The sequence below is a fragment of the Nothobranchius furzeri genome, chromosome 13, assembly GCF_043380555.1.
Source record: "Nothobranchius furzeri strain GRZ-AD chromosome 13, NfurGRZ-RIMD1, whole genome shotgun sequence".
Classification (NCBI taxonomy): Eukaryota; Metazoa; Chordata; class Actinopteri; order Cyprinodontiformes; family Nothobranchiidae; genus Nothobranchius; species Nothobranchius furzeri.
This window is the reverse complement of record NC_091753.1, coordinates 30,115,744-30,137,898: the sequence shown is the minus strand read 5'-3', so window position 1 is coordinate 30,137,898 and position 22,155 is coordinate 30,115,744. Positions and strand designations below refer to the sequence as shown.

Sequence of the window (22,155 nt, the reverse complement as noted above, 5' to 3'; positions counted from 1 at the left end):
ATCATTCTAACCCTTGTACCAATGTAGTGAAAAGGTAGGATATCGTGCTGATTTCCCACAATTCATAAAGAGATTTTCCAACATCAGACTTGCAAATAAAACATAAGTGCCAAAGAGTATTTAATATATTTGAATAAAGGTGGAGCCAATGGAGGTAAACTATTGTAACAACACTGATATATACAATGAGAAGTTATAAGTTAGTTATTCAAATATGTATAACTCATTTTGTCACGCAGTCTCCCTCACAACCATCGACCTCTTCAAGGGAGGAACCGCAGAGCCACTCAGACCATCCGAACTCCATTACCCAACATCCCCAGCGCCAGTCTTCCGGTTCACGTCACCCGCCAAGTCTATTTAAGGAAGTGCCGCACAACACCGACTCACTCAGTCATTGTTCTCACCGAACCGAACTCAGAGTCCAGACCAGATCATCTCAGATCACTCAGCCTGTGTTAAACAGATCAGCCAGATCTAAGAGACCTGACAGCTTTTAGACGTCAGCCCTGTGCTGTGGGAGCCGCCGTGCTCAGCTGTTTCATCACACCGCTGCGCACCCGGCTCCTAGATTAAACAGCATGCTCACTCCACCTGGCGTCAGTTCACTCCGCGCTTGGGTTAAGAAGCCACGCCACATCTCCAACTCTCGCTCAGCTCGAGTCAGCCATTACAGGATGACTGAGTCCACAATTAACCCAGCGGAGTTCGAGACCCTGCAAACTCAGATGAACCAGATGGAGATCACGGTGGAACGCCTCGCTGCCAAGGTGGATTCCATCGCCACTGCCGTTCTCCAGCTCTCCACTGCGCAGCAGCAGCAGACCTCCAGAGAGAGGGACATGCCCATCCTCAGTCGCCCAGACAAATGGGACGGCACGCATGGCTCTCCTGAAGGACTATTAGCCACACTAGCCATGACGTTTGAATGTCAACCACACCGTTATGCCACACCTTGCTCCCGGGTGGCGCTGCTCACCTCCCTCCTCACCGGCCGAGCTCAGGAATGGGCAGCAGCGATGTACAACAAATGATCAGAGGCCTGTAATGACTATGACACATTCGTGAATGAACTCAGGAGGACTTTTGTTCCCTCCAGTGGCGAGGCGTCAACGGAGGCTCAGCTCCTCCAGCTCCGACAAGGGAACCAGACAGCAGCCCAGTACATGTCTCGGTTCCGAAACAAGGCGGCCAAGCTGAGATGGGGGATGACGCGCTAAAAGCCGTCTATATAGAGGGGCTCTCCTCCCATATCAGAGATGGGATGATCGGACGGGAGACCCCCGGGACCCTGGACAAGGCGGCCGACCTCGCTCTCCAGATGGACTTACGCCTTTTTACGTGTCGGCCCGCTGAAACTGCAGTACCGACGACCACCGCCCCGTTCCGTTCAGCCAGCTCGTTCCCAGACGAACCCATGCAACTGGGACACCTGAACCCAGAGGAGAGAGAGAGACGCTATAAGGAGGGATTATGCGCGTATTGTGGTGCACCTGGCCATTGGCGCTTCACCTGCCCCTCCCGGCCGGGAAACGCAAACTCCAAGTAGGCAGCAGCAGAGGGGTCCTGCTTGGAGTATTCGGTACCCCCTCAACCCGCACCTTGCTCCCAGTGACTCTCCATCTCCCCCAGGGGCCCGTCGAGCTGGAGGCGCTCCTAGACTCGGGAGCGGCAGACTGTTTTATGGACAAAGACCTAGCCACCCGTCTTCACGTTCCCCTGTCCGCTCTCCACCAAACCATCCCTGTTACCTCCGTGGATGGCACTCCTCTCCAGCCCTATCCTATCCACCAGGAGACTGTGGATCTCCGCATGGACATACGCCCTCATTCAGAAACTCTCCGGTTCCTGATCATCACAGCCCCTTTGTCCCCCCTGATCCTGGGTCACTCCTGGTTTTTACGCCACAATCCCCAGATCTCCTGGTCATCTGGGCAGGTGCTCACCTGAGGGGCAGCCTGTCACTCCCATGTACCCCCTCAACCTGACTCAGAGCCTGACCACCCAGATGTCGACGTTTCCCAGATCCCCTCCTGCTACCATGACCTGGCCCGGGTTTTCTCAAAGACTCCTACCACCACCCTGCCTCCTCATCGCCCATATGACCTGGAGATAAAACTCCTGCCTGGAACAGTTCCACCCCGGGGCCGTCTGTACTCCTTGTCCCCGGCGGAGACCCAGGCCATGGAGACTTATATAACGGAGGCTCTCCAACAGGGGTTTATCCGACCTTCCACCTCTCCTGGAGCTGCAGGGTTTTTCTTCGTGAAGAAGAAGGAGGGGGGCCTCCGACCCTGCATCGACTATCGGGGATTGAACAAGATCACGGTCCGTGACCGTCACCCCTTGCCCTTGATGACCACCGCCCAGGACGTAGTGTCCCAATCCGCCATTTTCACCAAGTTGGACCTGCGCAGTGCCTACAACCTGGTCAGGATAAAACAAGGCGATGAGTGGAAGACCGCCTTCATCACCCCGACAGGTCATTGGGAGTACTTGGTCATGCCCTTTGGCTTGTGTAACAGCCCCGCGGTTTTCCAACGTCTGATCACTGACATTCTGAGGGACAAGTTGGGCCGATGGGTGTTTGTTTACCTCGATGACATCCTGATCTACTCTCGAACCCTGGAGGAGCACATCCCACACGTACGAGCCGTTCTTTCCCAGCTGCTGGAGAACGGACTATATTGTAAATTGGAAAAATGTGCTTTCCATCAGGAGACCATCTCCTTCCTGGGGTTCGTCGTCTCATCACAAGGTTTTTCAATGGACCCCCAGAAAGTCCAGGCGGTTGCCCAATGGCCGCAGCCGACGTCCCTGAAGCAGCTTCAAAGCTTCCTGGGATTTTCGAACTTTTATCGCAGCTTTATTCGCAGTTTCAGCTCCATAGCAGCTCCTCTCACTGCTCTAACCAAAACAACCAACCAGACCCGTCCTTTCCGTTTCACCCCTGAGGCCACACAGGCGTTCCGCACCCTGGTGCACCTTTTCATGACGGCTCCCCTCCTAGTCCATCTGGACCCAGCTAAACCTTTTGTCGTGGAGGTGGACGCATCTGAGGTGGGAACAGGGGCGGTCCTATCTCAATACGGCCCAGACTCCAAGCTTCATCCCTGTGCCTATTTCTCCCGTAAATTCACGCCGACCCAGACTAATTACGGAGTGGAGGACAGGGAGCTCCTGGCGATTAAATGGGCACTGGAGGAGTGGCGGCAGTGGCTATTGGGGGCCCCGGAACCGTTTACCATCTGGACAGATCACCAAAATCTCATCCACATTCAGAATGCTCGCCAGCTCAATCCCCACCAAGCCCGTTGAGCTCTATTCTTCGAGTCTTTCCACTTCCACCTGGCTTATCGCCCTGGTTCCAAGAACCTGAAGGCGGACGCCCTTTCCCGCCGTCACGCCCAGTCTGCACCAGTCAGGGAACCGCCACCCATTCTGCCAGCCCAGAGGTTTGTCGCGGCCCTTCACTGGCCGGTGGAGGACGCTATCCGAGCTGCTCTGCCTGCTGAGCCCGCGCCTGCTGACACGCCCTCCAACCGACTGTATGTACCGTCCTCCTGACGGTCCGAAGCCCTAGCATGGGGGCGTGCCTCTCGCTTGGCTGGTCACCAAGGGGAGACCCGGACCCTCCAGTTCCTATGACAGGCTCTGTGGTGGCCCTCCATGGCCAAGGATGTCCAGGAATATGTGGCCGCCTGTCCCACTTGCGCCCGTTCCAAGACTCCAAACCAACTCCCGGCTGGAGACCTTCACCCTCTTCCAGTTCCACACCCGTCATGGTCCCACATAGGTCTGGACTTTGTTACAGGGTTGCCTCCCGTCAACCAGCTCGACACCGTCCTAACCGTAGTGGACAGATTTTCCAAAGCGGTCCACCTGGTGGCTCTTCCTGGCCTGCCCACCGCCAAACAAACGGCCGAGATCCTCTTGGAGCAGGTGGTACGTCTCCATGGCTTCCCTCAAGACATTGTTTCTGACAGGGGGCCCCAGTTCATGTCCAGGTTCTGGAGAGCCTTCTGCCGGCTGGTCGGTGCCAGTAGCAGCCTCTCGTCTGGCTACCACCCCCAAACCAATGGACAGACCGAGCGCGCTAACAAGCAGCTCGGTCGGTACCTACGCTGCTTCGCCTCTTCCCAACCAAACACATGGCCCAAACATCTCTTGTGGGCGGAGATGTCCCACAACCTCCACGTCTCCTCGGCTACTGGTCACTCCCCATTCGAGCTGTGCTATGGGTACCAGCCCCCTCTGTTCACTCACCAGGAACCAGAGACTGAGGTCCCTGCGGCACGGACCCTGGTTCGACGTTGCCGCCTCGCCTGGATCCGTGCTCGGGCGGCCATCAGACGAGCCAACACCGAGTACGCTCGCCAGCATAAACGCCGCCATCGGACAGGCCCAACTTTTCAGCCCGGCGATAACGTATGGGTGTCTACCCGTAACATGCGTCTGCCCGCTGGCTCCAGGAAGCTCAGCCCACGGTTTCTGGGTCCTTACCCTGTGAAGAGGGTCATTAACCCTGTGGCATATCGCATCCACCTGCCCAAGCCTCTCAAGGTTCACCCCGTCTTCCATGTTTCCCAGCTGAGGCCGGTGCAGACGTCTCCTCTCGCTCCCCCTCCGGACCCCGAACCGCCGCCTCGTGTGGTTGGCGGGGATGGTGTTTTTGCTGTGCGCCACCTGATGGATGCTCGTCGCCGTGGCAGGGGTTGGCAATACCTGGTGGACTGGGCGAATTACGGGCCGGAGGAACACTCCTGGGAGCCGCCGAGGGTGATCCTGGACCCCTCTCTCATCACAGACTTCTGGGCTCGCCACTCTGGGACTTCTGGGGCCGTCCCTCGGGTGGGGGGTACTGTCACGCAGTCTCCCTCACAACCATCGACCTCCTCAAGGGAGGAACCGCAGAGCCACTCAGACCATCCGAACTCCATTACCCAAAATCCCCAGCACCAGTCTTCCGGTTCACGTCACCCACCAAGTCTACTTAAGGAAGTGCCGCACAACGCCGACTCACTCAGTCATCTTTCTCACCGAATCGAACTCAGAGTCCAGACCAGATCATCTCAGATCACTCAGCCTGTGTTAACCAGATCAGCCAGATCTAAGAGACCTGACAGCTCTTAAACGTCAGCCCTGTGCTGTGGGAGCCACCGTGCTCAGCTGTTTCATCACACCGCTGCGCACCCGGCTCCTAGATTAAACAGCTTGCTCACTCCACCCGGCGTCAGTTCACTCCGTGCTTGGGTTAAGAAGCCACGCCACATCTCCAACTCTCGCTCAGCTCGAGTCAGCCATTACACATTTCTTTACTTAGATGTTTTTCTGTCATCAGATATATATTTTTGCATTTATTTCAATTTTGTTATAAAATATGAATGTATCAATTTAATGCCGTGAACTCAACATGTAAAAAAGAGTCATAGCTCTGATAATTAAAAATAATGAAGAAAACTTTTGTACAAACCCTGGTTTACCTGTGAAAATATGAAATAGCCCTCTACAATTAAAAAATGAAAGAAAAAAGAAAGTAAAAGGAAAGAAAGGAGAAAAATAGTTTATAGAATACTTTTCTATAAAGGTGTGTTGTCACCTCCATGTACATGGTTGTCATGGTTCCTAAACGTCTCAATGTAAAGTACCCGGATGAATATGTTGCTGACTAAAGAAGGTAGATTAGGCAGCAGAAATCGCTTGATAACGCTTAATACATCCTGGTAGCGCTGTTGGAAAAGGTCGAAACATTAATCTAAACGTTAACATTTGAAGGTGACGCTATCGCGTGCCAAAAGCGAAACAGGAAACAGTGACTTATTTTGTTTCAGCTCTTTACTCTTTGTGAGGTCTTTAATAGACCAATCAGCGCGAAGGGGGTGGAGTCTGCAGCAAATTAAGCAGTGAGCTGCGGATGAGAGCATCAGAGAGAAAGCTTGTGTAAGCAGCCATCCGTCCCGCTCTACCTTAACACCTTTATCGGTAAGAGTCGTTTCATGCTTCACCCATTTGTCCGTGTTTGAGAACAGCGCGTTTGAGTGTTTACTACACACCAATATATAATTCACTTCTTTCTCTGAGTGGTTTTTATCAAGGTGTGGAAGTGTGGGGATGTTCCAAGGCGTGTATTGACCGGATTAAGAGATTACTTGATCGCAATCAACATGTGTGGGCTTTTGATTAGCGGTGTCTAGTAAAACCCATGGATTAAAGCCCGTCATGTGTCCACCACCCAGGCTGGTTGAATTTTGTGGCCAATGCTTTTCCTCTGTCTGAAATCATCTGAGTGTTTATGTGGCTGTTGTCCTTGAAACGCATCCAAAGACGCAGTGAGTGATTTTATGATGCCTAAACAAGGCAAATTCCCACCCAAAACACACCATACACATCCATCCTCCTGTTATTGACTGGTGTGTGTGTGTGTGTGTGTGTGTGTGTGTGTAGCCTTATTTAGGTGCTGTTTTATTTAAAATATGTCACTCATGTTCTGATCATCAGTCACCCCATGTGTGACAGAAATATCTGATTATTTAAAATGTAAATATAGTATTTTATGTATATTTTTTTTCACAAAAATGATCTCCGATGTAAAAGTTTACATTAATGGTTAGATTAAACACCCCCTTTCTCCTTCCTTCTGCTTCTCTGCCCTCCAAGATAATCAACTCATTTATTTAGGTTCATGGTAGCTATATAGTTTCTAAAGAAACGAGTTTCGGTTTAAGTCCTAATACCAATGAATTAATCACATATGCATCCAAATCTCTACTTAATCTCTGCTGACAACCTGCTATTTGTCTACCGTGTGTGTGTGTGTGTGTGTGTGTGTGTGTGTGTGTGTGTGTGTGTGTGTGTGTGTGTGTGTGTGTGTGTGTGTGTGTGTGTGTGTGTGTGTGTGTGTAACAGCTGAGAGAAACCTGTAATAACCAATCCAGTTGTTTATTCTAGAGCAGGGGTGTCAAACTCAAATTCACACGGGGCCGAAATGAAAATCTGGGACGAAGTTGCGGGCCAAACTTAATATTTTTTGAAAAAGTGACGGCAAATTTGCACTTTTTTATCAACATATATGCAATTTTGAACCTTTTAATTTGGAAACAAACTTATTTTTGCATTAACACTGAATGTGGAATAACCAAATGACACACGAGCAAGTCAGTTTTAAATAAAACACATCAGCGGTATTCATTACTTGTGGTATAATCAGCATTTTTAAAATCTTTTCAGGATTTATGTTTTCTTGTTGTTTATTCGTTTTTCTTATTTTTTATTCTCCTTTTTTTTCTCCTGTAATAAGTGTCATCGCTGCGGTGACGTCTAGTAGCGTTCCCCACTGAGGAACAATAAAGGGATTTTCTATACTATTCATCTATCTGCAGCCTTTCCACTTCCTGTTTACTGTAGGTTAAATCTTTTCTCACGGGCCAACAACAAAATAAAAATATCATTTTATCTTAAATTAAAATGCAACATCTCACCTGTTAACTTTCGTGTTTTGGAGCAGAAAAAGAGCATAAAACCAACATATTTAAAGCTCAGTTTGTTCCACTGGTTTACTGTGATGCTCACCTGTTCCAGCCAGATACCTGCATCATGGGGTTGATCTGAGCTGAGGAGGAGGCTCCTGTTGTTTTGTTCATCTTCATCATAATAATGACAACATTAGATGACAACAGGAGCTCACATAGGTTTGTGCTGATGAACATGTCTGAGCAGCTTGACCACGTTGTTGTGTGTCGGGGAGGAAAAATAAAAACAACAGCAGCCACAGAGTCATGCTGGTTTGAGCGTGTCGCTGCTCGCTGGAGTTATATCAGCTCTGTCTGGACTTTAGTTGGAAAACTTTCTCTTTCAGTCGTGAACACATTACTGAGCGGCTAGAATCTCCGTTTCTGGGCTTCAATGTCAGAAAATAGCTGAGTGAACTCAGCGCTGAGTGAGAGGAGTGTAGTTTGTCCGAGACAGCGGAGCTTCAGACACCGGCAGCAGACGCTGGAAAAAACACAAAGGAGGGAGCGCGTCGGCTCCGCACTAATGTCGCAAAGCATCATGGTAGTTGCAGTCTTTGTGGTAAAATCGGCCAGCGAGTCAGTTTTAATTTATTTTTAGATAATTTGCCCGCGGGCCTTGTGTCTGACACGTGTCCTAGAGTGTAAATGATGCTTCCTTGAGCTAGCGGCACACCTGTTCTGCAGTGTGATGTAAACCAAGTGAGGAAAGTAATGCAGATTCATCTGCACGTGTTTAGAAATACTTTGGTCTCTGCACGTTGCACAATAAAAAAAAGGTTGCAAATGAAAAAAGGGTCAATACAAAAAATAAATGTTTCCTTTTGTCAGAAACAATTTCCATGCACACGAGTGCATCAGAAAGACGTGCACAATTTAAATTTACCAACAACAAACAGAAATAGTTGTGAAGGTGGCTCAGAGTGCAGGAATATTCAGGTTAAACTAAGAGAAAAGGAAGAGAATAGCAAACTAAATGTTTCAGATCAGCAGACAGATAGCCAGTCTAAATGCTAAATGCAGGTTTCAAGATATGAATTAAAAAAACTGTAAACGAATAATGAAGTAGGCTAAAAGATCTCAAAAAGCAGCTGTGTTGTACATAAATTAACAACAAAGGAACCCGAGAATATTATCTAAAGTAATCCTGGCCTCGTTTGGTAAAGGTCAAAGGTCATGAAGCAATAAAAACAAGACAGAGGAACGATGTTAAAGTTCCAAGACCAAAGCTTTTGCTGAACTCACATCTCACTATCAGCCCGTGCCTTTATGGCTGACTTTGAAGGGTGGAATAAAGAAAGACTCAGAAAGAAAACAAATTCCTGCACGCAGCTTTGCAATACATGTTTTTGTACAGGGTACAAAAGCACATCCAACTGGGACTCCTCCCAGCTATGTGTACAATACTCACTTTTGTTCTGCTCTTATGTGAAACACTAAAATAAGCTAATGCTACGACTTCTGCTGTCAAAAAGTTCCAAACTTACCAAAAAGGGTTTGCTTACATCATCATTTGTTTTTTCTCCTTCGTCAGGATCACCGATCTGATCTCCTCGAAACAGTGCACACTTTCACACACTCACACACACTCAGATTTCTTCCCATGAGACTTGTTGGTGGTGATGCGCCTTGCTCTCCATCATCTCCTGTGTGTCCAGACTAGTTGAAAAGCCTCCAGTTATTTTCCTTTTTGTACTGGCCTCAAACACACGGTGATATAATTACAGCTCAGAATGCTCCCCAATGCTCGCACAGCTGCTAGTGTGTGTGTGTGTGTGTGTGTGTGTGTGTGTGTGTGTGTGTGTGTGTGTGTGTGTGTGTGTGTGTGTGTGTGTGTGTGTGTGTGTGTGTGTGTGTGTGTGTGTGTGTGTGTGTGTGTGTGTGTGTGTGTGTGTGTGTTGTCTGATATATCATGTAACGGAATCAAAGTGATGTAACTAACCAAAGTTGTATTTTAATACACTGTTAGTAGTTCACTTTTATAAACAGAAGATAGGCTGTTTTTATCATCAGGGAGTTTAATTAAACACTCTGTATTGACTTTGAGACAAGAAAAGAGAGAGATATGGGATCGTTTGAGAATCTTTAATTTCTGAATTATAAATTCTAAACAATCTACCAGGACTACTCTGTGATGGATGAGAATGGATTCGGATGTTGTGTTGGTGCGTGTGTGTGAGTGTGTGTGTCTGGCTCAGATTCTCTCGGATGACGTAATCGAATCTGGTCGTCTTTGTTATGACTAGATATCACGAGGCTTATAAAGTGATGACATGAGCCGCTATTTTGCCGTGTACGTACCCAGTGGGGTCTCCCAAGTAGATCAGGAATTGCCAGGTCTGGAAACCTCGGATGTACGGTGGAGCTGTCGGTGCAGCGATCACAACGTTTCAAAGCCCGTCTGGAGGGTCGGCCCGGTACCGTTCAGCGGCGTCAGCAGGTGCTCTTATTTTGAAAGGACGTCGTCTGGTTGTTAAACGACGAAAATCTCCCGTTTCACAGTTCTTAGTTTAAAGAAAACGCATCCGGCCAAGCTGCGCTTGTCTTTAGGATGATGGTGAATAGAACTGAAGTCAAAATGGAACTGACTTAAAATGGCGTTGCCTTGTTTTATATCTCTGGATTGTTGATAAGTTTCAGTAAAGTAGATTGGACACTTGAAGTCAACACCAGATTCTCCTGCGGCAGCCGAAAGCTCTGATTGGTTGGAACAATGTGTCATGCGTTTCTATGGAGATGAGGATCAGTATGTCTGCACCGTAGTCCTGGTTTCATTAAACATAATTCATGACATATTTATTTCACAGATCATTCACTTGATTATTGTTGATCAACATCTGTTTTGCTTAATAATTTTAATCACAAATAAAGTACTTTGATTAAGTAAAGCTTCTTCTTCTCCTTCGGACTCTTCTCCTGGAATGTAAACAGTCTGAGGACAACCCGACCTTGGTTTTTCTACACGGTGTTATTGTGCCCAGGGGCCAGCTGTATGGAGTTGAAAACCATGAACTTCATAACCTTACAATCATAAATATAAAGACAATACATTTAATTGAGTATAGGGTGTTATAATCAGCTCTGAGTCAAAACTAGTATCTCCATGGAAGCTGCATCTGTTAAACCTTCTGTTATCTATTCTTTGACTAAATTTATTTTAAAAACTCAGCTTGATATGAAACCCATTTTTCTGTCCTTTCTTACTCATTCTCACTCCATGTGCCTTTTCTTCTGGGCAAGGCGATGATTAATACGAGGATTGTTCTTTGACCACTGGGGCGCGAGCGGGGAGAATTTGGTGAACTTCAGGCACATTTTCATTCTCTATAAGGGCTTGAATAAGTAAAAGGTGCTGAGGTAAAACTGCACTGCAGATAGCTGATTTTGTCTGCAAATGGAGTGGACCCAATCTGCAGGAGTTTAGACACGGCAGTCTATCAATCCCTGAAGCATGGTAAAAGCAAGGCTGGGCCATTAATACGATTTGTAATTTCATTTTTTATTTCAGCTCCTAATGATCCCAAGAACAAATGAATATTATTCAGATAACTTCATCACATTCTGTAGGGCAGGGCTGTACCTGCTTTGATTTCTGCTGTTTAAAAAAACATTTGCACAGCCAAAAACTGTTTTTCACTAGAATTTACTACAACTTTTATTTACTCGAAATTAGGGCTGCACGATATTAGGAAAACCTGCGATATTCGATAACGGTGCTTAATATTGCGATATCGATATTACTCGCGATAAATGAACAAATACTAAAGTATGCAGTGTTGATGTCGTCTGGCGTGTGACATCTACTCTGGGCTCAAAGCAAACAAAAATTAATGCATGAATTCCATTACAGCATACCATTTTTATTGCAAAAATATGCAGCTGCACCTGCTACTGTATTAGCAGCAAAACAACAAACTGCATGCATGCAGTTTCTCAGTGACTTTAAAACATCACCTCCACCATAAAACTTTTTCTGATGCTCCAAATACAGAAAAACATCCCTTACCAGGGTTTTTAGAATAAATAAAAAAATCTGAAAATTACTTTAAATGTTAAATAATAGTTAACATCACTTACATGCAACAGCAAATTCTCTCATTGCTACTGAACATTTTCTCCACTTATGTGGTTATGATATAAGGCTGTTGCTGTAATTGGGAAGTGAACTGTGCTGGGCCAAACTAGGAGAATATTAAGATTTTTTTGAGGCAAATAGAAAAACAATTGTCTACCTTTCAGAAGAGGAACTGGCAAAAAAAACTACATGGAAAATATGTGAAAACATTTGTTTTTAACCCCAAATTGAACAAGTTTACCTAGATCTTAAAAAGCAGCTCAGATGATGAAACTGCAACTATGATTCTGATAACAAGCTAACAAATTGAACTAGCTCCTCTAAGACAAGACAACCGGCTAGCAGAGCTTCTGACTGACAGTTTTTGTGCAGCAGCAAATCAACTATCCTGATTAACAAGGTTATAAAAGCTCATAAAGGAAAAATCACTTTGATGTGTGGGGAACTTTTCCAGGCCCTCTTTAGCAGGGTGGGACTGGGAGGAGAGTGCTGTAGCCTTTTAGCTGGAAGCTAACCGGAGCCTGGGGCTAACATCACCACCCGGTGGAACACTAGCGACATGGAGGTAGGTAGGTTGGTTTACCGGCACGTGTCGGAGTCAGCCCGGTTACTATCAGCTGCTTAACGACACAGAGCGGACTCACGTTCACGTTTGAAAGCAGCGCTGATTCCAGAAACCTCAGCACAAAGTGCGTTCGTTAATCTGAGCCAGCATGACGAACAAGGGAACGGCGCTGCTAACTCAGTTTGGGTGTTGCGTTCCACTCATCCTAAGGGTGTATGTAGGGGGCGGGCGTATTACGTGAACGGACCCATCTGATTGGCTGCATATCAGAAGGGCTACATTTGATTGGTCAAATAAAACTTCCGCGTAAAAAACAGAGCTGGTTTACAAAAAGTTGATGTATGACACGGATGGAAATGTTTGAACCAAACATTTAGCGCCGTTTTTGACGTGCTTTGCGATGAGCCTATCGCACGTCCTGTTATCGCGGTGACGATAATTTTTCGATATATTGTGCAGCCCTACTCGAAATGTATTTATTTGCAGCCAAAATTAGTGGCTAAATTAGCTGCAATTTCTATTACTGAGAAAATAATGAAGCTGGACCGGTATTTCAAAGCAGAGTATTGAGAATTGACATGCGAGCATTTACAGTATTTCTTTTTTGTAGTGCAATTCAAACCCTGACTGCTAGGTGGCAGAGTTTTTTTTACTTGCTCTTTGTGACAGAAGACAAGCTTTGGCAAAACACTGGGTGGCCCAATCCCCATACTCGCACCAGGCCACGTTCTTCCGCAAAGTGCACCTGGGAGAAGCAATGCTTCCAGTGCATAGTACACAAGTGTGCAAATAATTGCCGAATTGGGACAGTGAGCATTACGTGATCGACCACAATGCATGCTGGTTGCTGTTTGTGCTACTTTTGAAAAAATCTTTATTAACATCTTTCAAACAGAAACAATTTCTTGACAAAATTTACATTCATTGCTGTTCACATTAAATCTTAGTCTAAAACGATCCGAGCATGAATAAATATCATTAATCGTCTTAAAATTAACTTCTGTCATTAGAAAATACATATTTTCTGAAAAAACACTTGAGCCATTTCTCCAACTTCTCAGAATTCCCAAGCAGAACTGGATTGTGGGTAATACGCTTCGCCCATGTCCACATCGATGCAGACTTGGTCGAAGTCTGGCCTAAGGGTGCGAAAGGGGCTTGGTCAACTTCTGCACTGGAGGATCGGGACACTCTAAGGCCCTGTCCACACGTAGCTGGGGATCTGCCAAAACGTAGATATTTTTCTACGTTTTGGCCTGTCATCCACACGAAAACGGAGTTTTTTCACACGAAAACGGATCTTTTTAAAAACTCCGGCCAAAGTGAAGATCTGCGTTTTCTCCGTTTTGGGTGTCTGCATGTGGACAGACAAAACCGGAGTTTTAAGGTCCGCAACGTCACTTTCCGCGACAAAAAAATGCTGACATCACGTGTGCGACCTGTGTTTGCACTAGCCGGCATCATGGAAGCCCTCAGAGCTGCGCTCTGTCACTACCTGATCCATCAATTGTCCAAGCGCTTTCTGCTTGTTTGTTTTTGCAAGCGGAATTACTGCTCCTTGCGGAAGACCACAGACGAAGGACGAGGTTAAGAACGGGGGAAGTACTGCCGCCTACAGGTCTGGCATGTCCTTAACAACGTATTTATCTGGGTACGTGTGGACAGAGTTTTTTTTTAAACGCGGTGGTGTGGATGCACGTTTTTGGAGGGGCGGATATTCGTTTTTAAAAAACCCGGCTACGTGTGGACTAGGCCTAAGTCAGGGCTATTCAATTCCTGGCCTCGGGGGCTGGTATCCAGCAAGTTTTGGTTTCAACCCTGTTTCAACACACCTGATTTCAATCAGCAGTTGATTAACAGACTTCTGCAGAGCCTGATGAGCTGCTGCACAGGTGATTCAACCACTGAATCTAGTGTGTTGGACCAGAGAAACCACTAAAACCTGCTGGATACCGGCCCTCCTGGTCTGAACTTGAATAGCCCTGCTCTAAGCACTCGCATGCCTAGACTGGAATGCACAATCAAAGGGCGCAAGGGTGGAAATCTCTTCGATGCATCCGGCCTATCTTAAAATCTTAAAGTCTTAAAAATTCCAAATATGTCTTTTTTAGTATCATAATACATCACATCACCTGATTCTTGTTAATACACACCCCCTCCTATTCAAATGTCTTAATCCTAGTGTAAAGTCAAATATATAGAAGAGAAAAGGTTTGGAAAACTAAAGGTCATGTTAGAAAAATCTGAACTAACTCTTTAGGAATCCAGAGCTTCATGACTCATTCGGGGTTTCTGCCTTGTGTGTGGCACTGCCTACAGCAGCTTCTCAATTAATTTCAGACTTGATTAAAGTTTCTTTTGCATGAGGAAATTAAATTAAGTTGCCTAAGTAAAGGATGTAGGTGAGGTAATACTGTGGAGAGAGTCTATGATTCATGGGTTGGGAGGAGGATAATAAATAGAAAAGACTAACTTTGACAGTCAGCGTTTAAATCCATTGAAACCCGATCGTTGATGATTTTGTTTCATCTAAATAAAATTGGATTAATCTGAAAAAATCTATGTGCTCTTGATAAAGCTGTTGTTGATTGACCATGAAGGAAACACCAACATTTATTTATCATTTCTACATTCAGCATTCACTTGGCATCAGCTGATCAGCTCTCACTAAGTCTTCTTTTAGAGGACATGTTAACATGTTAAAGAAAAGCAGTGGCTCATAAAATGCCCAGATCATCAGCTTTGGTTCAGCCTTTTCACTATTTATACTCATCCTCTGTCACATTTTTGTGACTTTGGCACATTTTCATCCTTTATTCTGTGGTTGCATGTTTGTCATTTTCATTATTGACGGAAAAAGGTCAAGTTTACGAGATTGTTTTGAATAATTCAGCTTCATTTATATTAATACCATTAAACTTATCATCCTGTTGGATTTGACCCATCCCAGATGAAACATCCAGTGTTACTCCTGCTGTCTGTGTAGGACATTAGTGCGGGCAGAGGGTGGTAAACGACAGAGGACACAGCTCAGTTGATAAATTGGATTTGTTTTGCTGTTCTCTTTAATTAAAATACCCAATCACCACAGGAACTTCCTTTGTCTGTAGACCACAGTGAAATCAACAGCTTTAAAATCTGCTGGGCTTGATTAGAGGAGATAATAATAAAACATAATATGACATAACATATATATATATATATATATATATATACATACATATATATATATATATATATATATATATATGTATGTGTATATATATATATATATATATGTATGTGTATATATATATGTATGTGTATATATATATATATATATATATATATATATATATATGTATATATATATATATATATGTATGTGTATATATATATATATATATATATATATATATGTATGTGTATATATATATATATATATATATATATATATATATATGTATGTGTATATATATATATATATATATATATATATATATATATATATATGTATGTGTATATATATATATATATATATATATATATATATATATATATATATATATATATATATATATATATATATAAATTACTTATTATTTATTTATGTATTTATTTTCCTTCGATATTATGTTGATATCAAAAGCTGTGGATCGAATTTTTAGAAGAATTTACATGAAAATATTTGTGGTTTTTTTGGTGCAATTTAAACGCCGACCGCTAGTTTGTTTCCACCATTGAAATGTAGATCCCTCTGTCATGGTTCAGATACCTCATGTTACGTATCAGTTTGGACTCTTTATTGAATTTTCCTACAATTAATTCAGTCTAAAAAATTTGTTGATACCATCTGGCTGAATGTATATATAATGTCAGCAGAATTTCACCAGTACACATTCCTAATATATAATATAATATAATAATAATATAATGTAATGTAATATAATGTAATATAATAGTTGTGGGAATCTGTCCTCCGTGCTTCAGCAGGTGAGTGGTCGAGCCATGCAGACATCTCATCAAACTTAGTGATTTTTTAAAAAGTTAAACACTGCTTCACCTCCAGTGTATTATCAGCCAGGATAAACCTGACTGGGATCAGTGTATCACTTTTAACCCTCCCACTGTCCTATTGGGTGACCCCGCCAGGAAAGTTGACCATTGAGCAGGATTGATGGTTTATCCCTTGAGGTCCACGTGGCAGGGGTGAGGCTGGTCAACTTTCCTGGCGGGGTCACCCAATAGGACAGTGGGAGGATAAAAAAAAAAGATGAAAAACATCTTAAAAATAATTGTATTATAATTGTTCTGTAAAACATCCACATGTAGCTTAAAAGCTTTTAATCATCCACAAAAAGTGAGCCAACTCGTTTTGGTATAGGCCGGTGTCGGTACCAGATCGGCTCGGGGTCCTGTGCCTGCCGATGACGTCAAACAGCGGCAAATCCACTCGGCTTTTACACATACGTTTTGGAAAGAGTTTAGCAGTTTTGTTATGCATTCTTGTGTCTTACTGCCTCAATTTTTTCATTATAACTGTAATTTGGTAATAGAACACCATTCTGTCGTATTTTAAAGAATGTTAAACTACATAAAACCAACATCAGACTGTCAAAAAGCACAACAGGTCTTTTACGTGACTTTTTAAAATGTATTTACATAATTAGCAGCCATGTTCGTTTGTATACATTTGGCATTCCTTTGTATTTTTCTTTATTTCTTATGTAAATAAACCCTTTGTTCATTAAAAATGTTGCTTGCTATGTGTTCAACAAAGTTTTATTTATTTATTTTTGCCCCATTTCATCAACGTAAGTTTCCTTTGGCAATAGAAACATATTTTCTCTGAAAGGTGTTTGTTTTTTCAGACTACAGGACTTCAACTGCAAATTTGTTCAGACAAATCAAAATCTTCAGTGTCAACGTTCTAACGTAACTTTTACGAGCGAAATATCGTAACTTTTGTAAGTCCTGCCTTCAGCCAATCGTGTAGTGTGATGTCATCATTCAGATAAACTAGAGATTCACAGACTGTCACTGCAGCAGTAGCAGGAAGTGCCGGGGTTATACAAGCCCTTGCAAGAGACAGGGCTGATTTAAGATTGATGATGTAGGTTTTATGCAAGTTTAATCATTTTTTTTCTGTGCCAGTGTGCAAGCATCTTCTTGCATTTGACTCAGTTCAAGTTTTAAATTAAAAGCTGCCCCTTGTGGCACGTCTAAGTAAAGCTCATGAATGATGATCAGAATCCATTATCTCTGCACCGCCAAGCCCTTCATAACTTAAGCATATTCACTGTGAAGTCACGCCAAGATTACCCCACCGCTTTATAAAGAGCATCCTTCGCAGAAACTCGAGGTTTTTCTAGGCCAGTCATAATCGCCGACATCATTCACTGCAGTTTATCCCCAGAGGAAAGGGCCTTGATGAAATGGGATGTTAGCATTTTCACAGAAGCTGTCAAAGCCTCAGTGCTTTGGAGAGCGCAAGAGCCCAGCTGAAGGAGTGTGTGGTGAATCTGAGCAGACGAGGGAGACACTGTTGGGGTTTATAAGTTAGAGGAGAGAATTGTAGGATGATTGTCTTGTTTTTGCTATACGTTTTTGACTGTGAGTCGTGTATGTGTGTGCATGAGTGTGTGTAAAGTCTCTTTAACCTTGAAGTGACTGGAACTGATGTGCAGATACCTTGCAAAACTGAGTCGTTGCTGGAGACTTAGTAGAGAATGAAAATAGGGTGTTGACGTTTTAAAAAATTCATCAAATTCATCTTTTGGTTACAAGAGAAAGAAAAATGCCCATCACTTGCTGTTGCCATGGTTACCCTGTTGGAATTCTACATGGGAACCTCAAAGCGCATGTATGCGAGAACGCTGGCGTTAAGTAACACCCCCCACCCCCACCCCCCCCACCCCGGCCTTGGAGGCACGCTGTCCGAAGGTGTAGAGTTTAAATGGCAACAAGGATTATGTACGTGATGTGGCTCTTGGTGACGTCACACTTTGTCAAAATGTCACTTGCCGTTCCATTTAGTTGCAGAATTAGGATTACACGGAGAGATTAAAGGCTGCTTTTAAAGGCCAGTGAGTTTAAATGCATGGACTTAACCAAGTAGTCAGGATTATACCTTTGCATGGTGAACAACACAAAGTGTTACCTTCTGTAAGTCACGAGAAAGTGTTTTATTGCTCGGTGTTGCGTTTCCTTACTTCTGTTTAGCGCTATGCTGGGAAACCCACCTGAGCCAAGGTTGTGCTCACAGTGGGGCCCTCCTGTTGACAGAGTGCTGGTGCTCCAAAGGCCAGAACGGTGTCACCATATCAAGTAAAAGCTCAGCCACCCATGATTTTGTTATCCACTCACACATCCTCACTCCCTCAGATGGCTACGTTCCCTCCCTTAGCTGCTTGGCTGGGTCTTTCCTTACAGAAAACAGGAGCGACTGTTTCTGAAAAGTTCAGCTCCCACAGCTCAGAAGGTCAGAAACATTAGCTGCATTTACATCTCTGCCAGGCGGGCCCCTTGTCCCTCACCCACCTGTCCCTCTAGATCATTCTTTCTCTCCAATAAACAACACTGCATGTGAGGACTGGAGTTTCAAACTTCAAAACATTTATGTTTATCTCTATTTAAGATATGCTTTGGGTCTCCTTTTTGATCAGTGCATGTTTTGTCTTTCACGGATGAAAGCATACACTCAGAAATGAAATGTTGAATTTACCAAGTCAACTGGATTTGTGACTTGTGTCTATATAAAGTGCTTCATAAATCAATTTACTCTTCTTAAACGCAAAGAATAATGTATATTTTATTTTAACATAGCAACATATGGTAATATATAGTAGTCTTTACATTTAAGCCACTAGGTTTAGTGGAGCCTGTTCTGACATTAAACTAATTCATGCAGAAACTGTCCGAAAACTCCAAAAACTTCTATGGATGCAAGAAGCTGCTATTAAATAACGTGTCCTATTTTAAAAAGGTAAAAAAAAAAATTAAAAAGTTTAAATAGCTTTTTATTTCAGTAAATATGCTGCAAACACAACAAATAACAGTTCCCAGTTCTTTAAAGTTAAAGTCCTATCAGTCATCACACTGGTGAAACTCATTACTGCATTTGGCCCATCCCGTGGGTAGAGGTGAGCTGCAGCCGTGCTCTGGAACTACTTGGTGGTTTAACCCCCAATCAAACCACTTTAAAGCTAACAAATGACTTGTATAGTCCTTTGGAACAAGGTGTGGGCCGTGCCATCTGGCTTTAGGATTCTAACGTGATCGTAGAACCGTCTTTTTGTATTCCATCACCCGCCTGTGCCATTATTTCTGGACGTGCCTATGGGCACACAACATTAGTTGTTTGTTTATTTTTCTCTCTCTCAGCCAAGTCACGCCATTTGCTAGTCTGCTTCTGTCGACTATCAGCACGACAAACACACCGATGAACCAATCGAAGCGAATTTTAGACCGCATGTTGATTTTTTTAAAGCATCAGTTGTTTTGAAGATCTAATTCTTCAGAAAAAAAGCTCATTTTAAAGCATATAAAAGCTTATTAAGATCTTTTCGCATTAAAGTCTGTGCAAACGGTTTAAAAAAGAACATTTTGCAATCATTTTGAAGCACTTTTCAGTCTCAGGTGCTTTAGAAAGTTTTCTGACAGAAATCCAAAACTGGGGTCCCAATAATAATCACTTCATTCTAATATAATGAATTTTTAGCATTACCGGAGAATAGTGGTGGTTATTCTCACAGTTTGTTTAAGCACACCATACTGAATCCTTGTGATGGTCATCATTGGTTTTATTGACTATAATAAAACAAACAAATGCTGCTTAATCAATAATGCAGCGCCCCCTGCAGGATTGTGGATTAGTCTTGCTGAGTTTCATGAAAGGAAACCGTTTGTCACATGAGCGCTGCAGATCAAAAGGACAGCACACAGCAGGGTAGGGGACTCGTTTTCTGGCTGATGCTCATTGTTGATGTGTTGACAGCAGAGTCACCTGCCATCTCACACATAGCATCAGCCAGCAGATTCCAGCCATGCTCAGGAATGCTAATTGCAGCTTTTTTTTAAAAACAAGCATAACAGAGAAACAAACATCAAAACACATGTTATCTCTAGATCTCTGTATCTGTAGCCAGTTTTTTGTTTACGTTTGTGCCATAAATTACCCTTTTTCTCCCGTCTGGCTGGCAGAAAACAATGTTGCTTAGCAACAACAGCTCCAGAAACATGGAGTGTTGTGTCCTTTGGAAGTAAAGAGTCAGAGAAGGTTGCAAAGTAGAAAGGGAGAAGGAAGATGTTGTAATGGATTAAATTGATTTAGTGTTGTTTTTATGTTTTGTTAATTGGTAAAATTGCATATTAGTTTTTTTAATGGACCTAGAATTTTAAACCAGTCGTCGTCGTCGTCTTCCTCCGCTTATCCAGGTCCGGGTCGCGGGGGCAGCATCCCAACTAGGGAGCTCCAGGCCGTCCTCTCCCCGGCCTTGTCCACCAGCTCCTCCGGCAGGACCCCAAGGCGTTCCCGGACCAGATTGGAGATGTAACCTCTCCAACGTGTCCTGGGTCGACCCGGGGGCCTCCTGCTGGCAGGACACGCCCAAAACACCTCCCCAGGGAGGCGTCCAGGAGGCATCCTGACCAGATGCCCAAACCACCTCAACTGGCTCCTTTCGATCCGGAGGAGCAGCGGTTCTACTCCGAGTCCCTCCCGAATGTCCGAGCTCCTCACCCTATCTCTAAGGCTGAGCCCGGCCACCCTACGGAGGAAACTCATTTCGGCCGCTTGTATCTGCGATCTTGTTCTTTCGGTCATTACCCAAAGATCATGACCATAGGTGAGGATTGGGACGTAGATCGACCGGTAAATCGAGAGCCTGGCTTTCTGGCTCAGCTCCCTCTTCACCACGACAGATCGGCTCAGCGTCTGCATCACTGCAGACGCCGAACCAATCCGCCTGCCGATCTCCCGATCCCTCCTACCCTCACTCGTGAACAAGACCCTGAGATACTTAAACTCCTCCACTTGAGGTAGGGCCTCTCCCTCGACCCGGAGTGGGCAAGCCACTCTTTTCCGGTCGAGAACCATGGTCTCAGAATTGGAGGTGCTGACCCTCATCCCAGCCGCTTCACACTCAGCCGCGAACCTACCCAGCAAGAGCTGAAGGTCAGAGCTGGATGAAGCTAGGAGGACCACATCATCCGCAAAAAGCAGAGACGAGATTCTCCTGCCACCAAACTCGACACACTCCACACCACGGCTGCGCCTAGAAATTCTGTCCATAAAGGTAATGAACAGAACCGGTGACAAAGGGCAGCCCTGGCGGAGTCCAACCCTCACCAGGAACAGGTCCGACTTACTACCGGCTATGCGGACCAAACTCACGCTCCTCTGGTAAAGGGACTGAATGGCCCTTCACAGAAAGCCACCCACCCCATACTCCTGGAGCGTCCCCCACAGGGTGCCCCTGGGGACACGGTCATAAGCCTTCTCCAAATCCACAAAACACATGTGGATTGGTTGGGCAAACTCCCATGCCCCCTCCATCACCCTTGCAAGGGTATAGAGCTGGTCCACAGTTCCACGGCCAGGACGAAAACCTCCTCAATCTGAGATTCAACTATCGATCGGACCCTCCTCTCCAGTACCTTGGAGTAGACCTTTCCAGGGAGGCTGAGGAGTGTGATCCCCCTATAGTTGGAACACACCCTCAGGTCACCCTTCTTAAAGATGGGGACCACCACCCCGGTCTGCCACTCCACAGGAACTGCCCCGATGCCTTAGAGATAGGGTGAGGAGATTTTCCCTCTTGTGTTTTATTTCTATCATCCTACAGCTCAGCTCTCTTTCATCTTTGCTTTTCTCTTTCCTAAATCCTCTTTTCCTTCTCATCTTGCACAGTTTAGTTCCATAACTACATATCTACTTCCAATCCTACTTCTGATTCTCATCACTCCACAAATCATCTAGAGATTACATTTGTCTCACATTTGACACATTTTCACGCCGTTCATTTCTG

At 44.6% G+C, this 22,155-nt stretch overlaps 2 protein-coding genes across 2 annotated transcripts in view; one reads left to right on the top strand and one right to left on the bottom strand.

Moving 5' to 3' along the window:
- Positions 1–5,845: 5,845 nt before the first annotated feature.
- The window catches only part of serpini1 (serpin peptidase inhibitor, clade I (neuroserpin), member 1), a 30,931-nt gene continuing 14,621 nt past the window's right edge, over positions 5,846–22,155 (top strand). Inside the window, exon 1 of the mRNA XM_015951803.3 lies at positions 5,846–5,982. The gene's annotated coding sequence lies outside the window, so the exon portion shown is untranslated. The remainder of the gene's footprint in view (positions 5,983–22,155) is intronic.
- LOC139062418 (uncharacterized) lies at positions 17,592–22,138 on the bottom strand. Its single transcript, XM_070543237.1, has 5 exons — positions 21,004–22,138; positions 18,340–18,422; positions 17,955–17,966; positions 17,788–17,845; positions 17,592–17,649 (listed from the first exon to the last, which is right to left on the bottom strand). Exons 1-5 carry the CDS (start codon positions 21,417–21,419, stop codon positions 17,592–17,594), a joined length of 627 nt encoding a protein of 208 aa, XP_070399338.1. The 5' UTR covers positions 21,420–22,138.

What these genes read in the sequence shown, in the direction of transcription:
- LOC139062418 (XM_070543237.1), bottom strand. Translation starts at nt 21,419, where the DNA reads ATGGACAGAATTTCTAGGCGCAGCCGTGGTGTGGAGTGTGTCGAGTTT. An exon ending in CAGAAAGCCAGGCTCTCGAT is followed by an intron (nt 18,423 to 21,003) that starts TTACCGGTCGAT and finishes TGGCCTTTGGAG; the next exon opens with CACCAGCACTCTGTCAACAG. An exon ending in TCAGTTCCAGTCACTTCAAG is followed by an intron (nt 17,650 to 17,787) that starts GTTAAAGAGACT and finishes TCGTCTGCTCAG; the next exon opens with ATTCACCACACACTCCTTCA.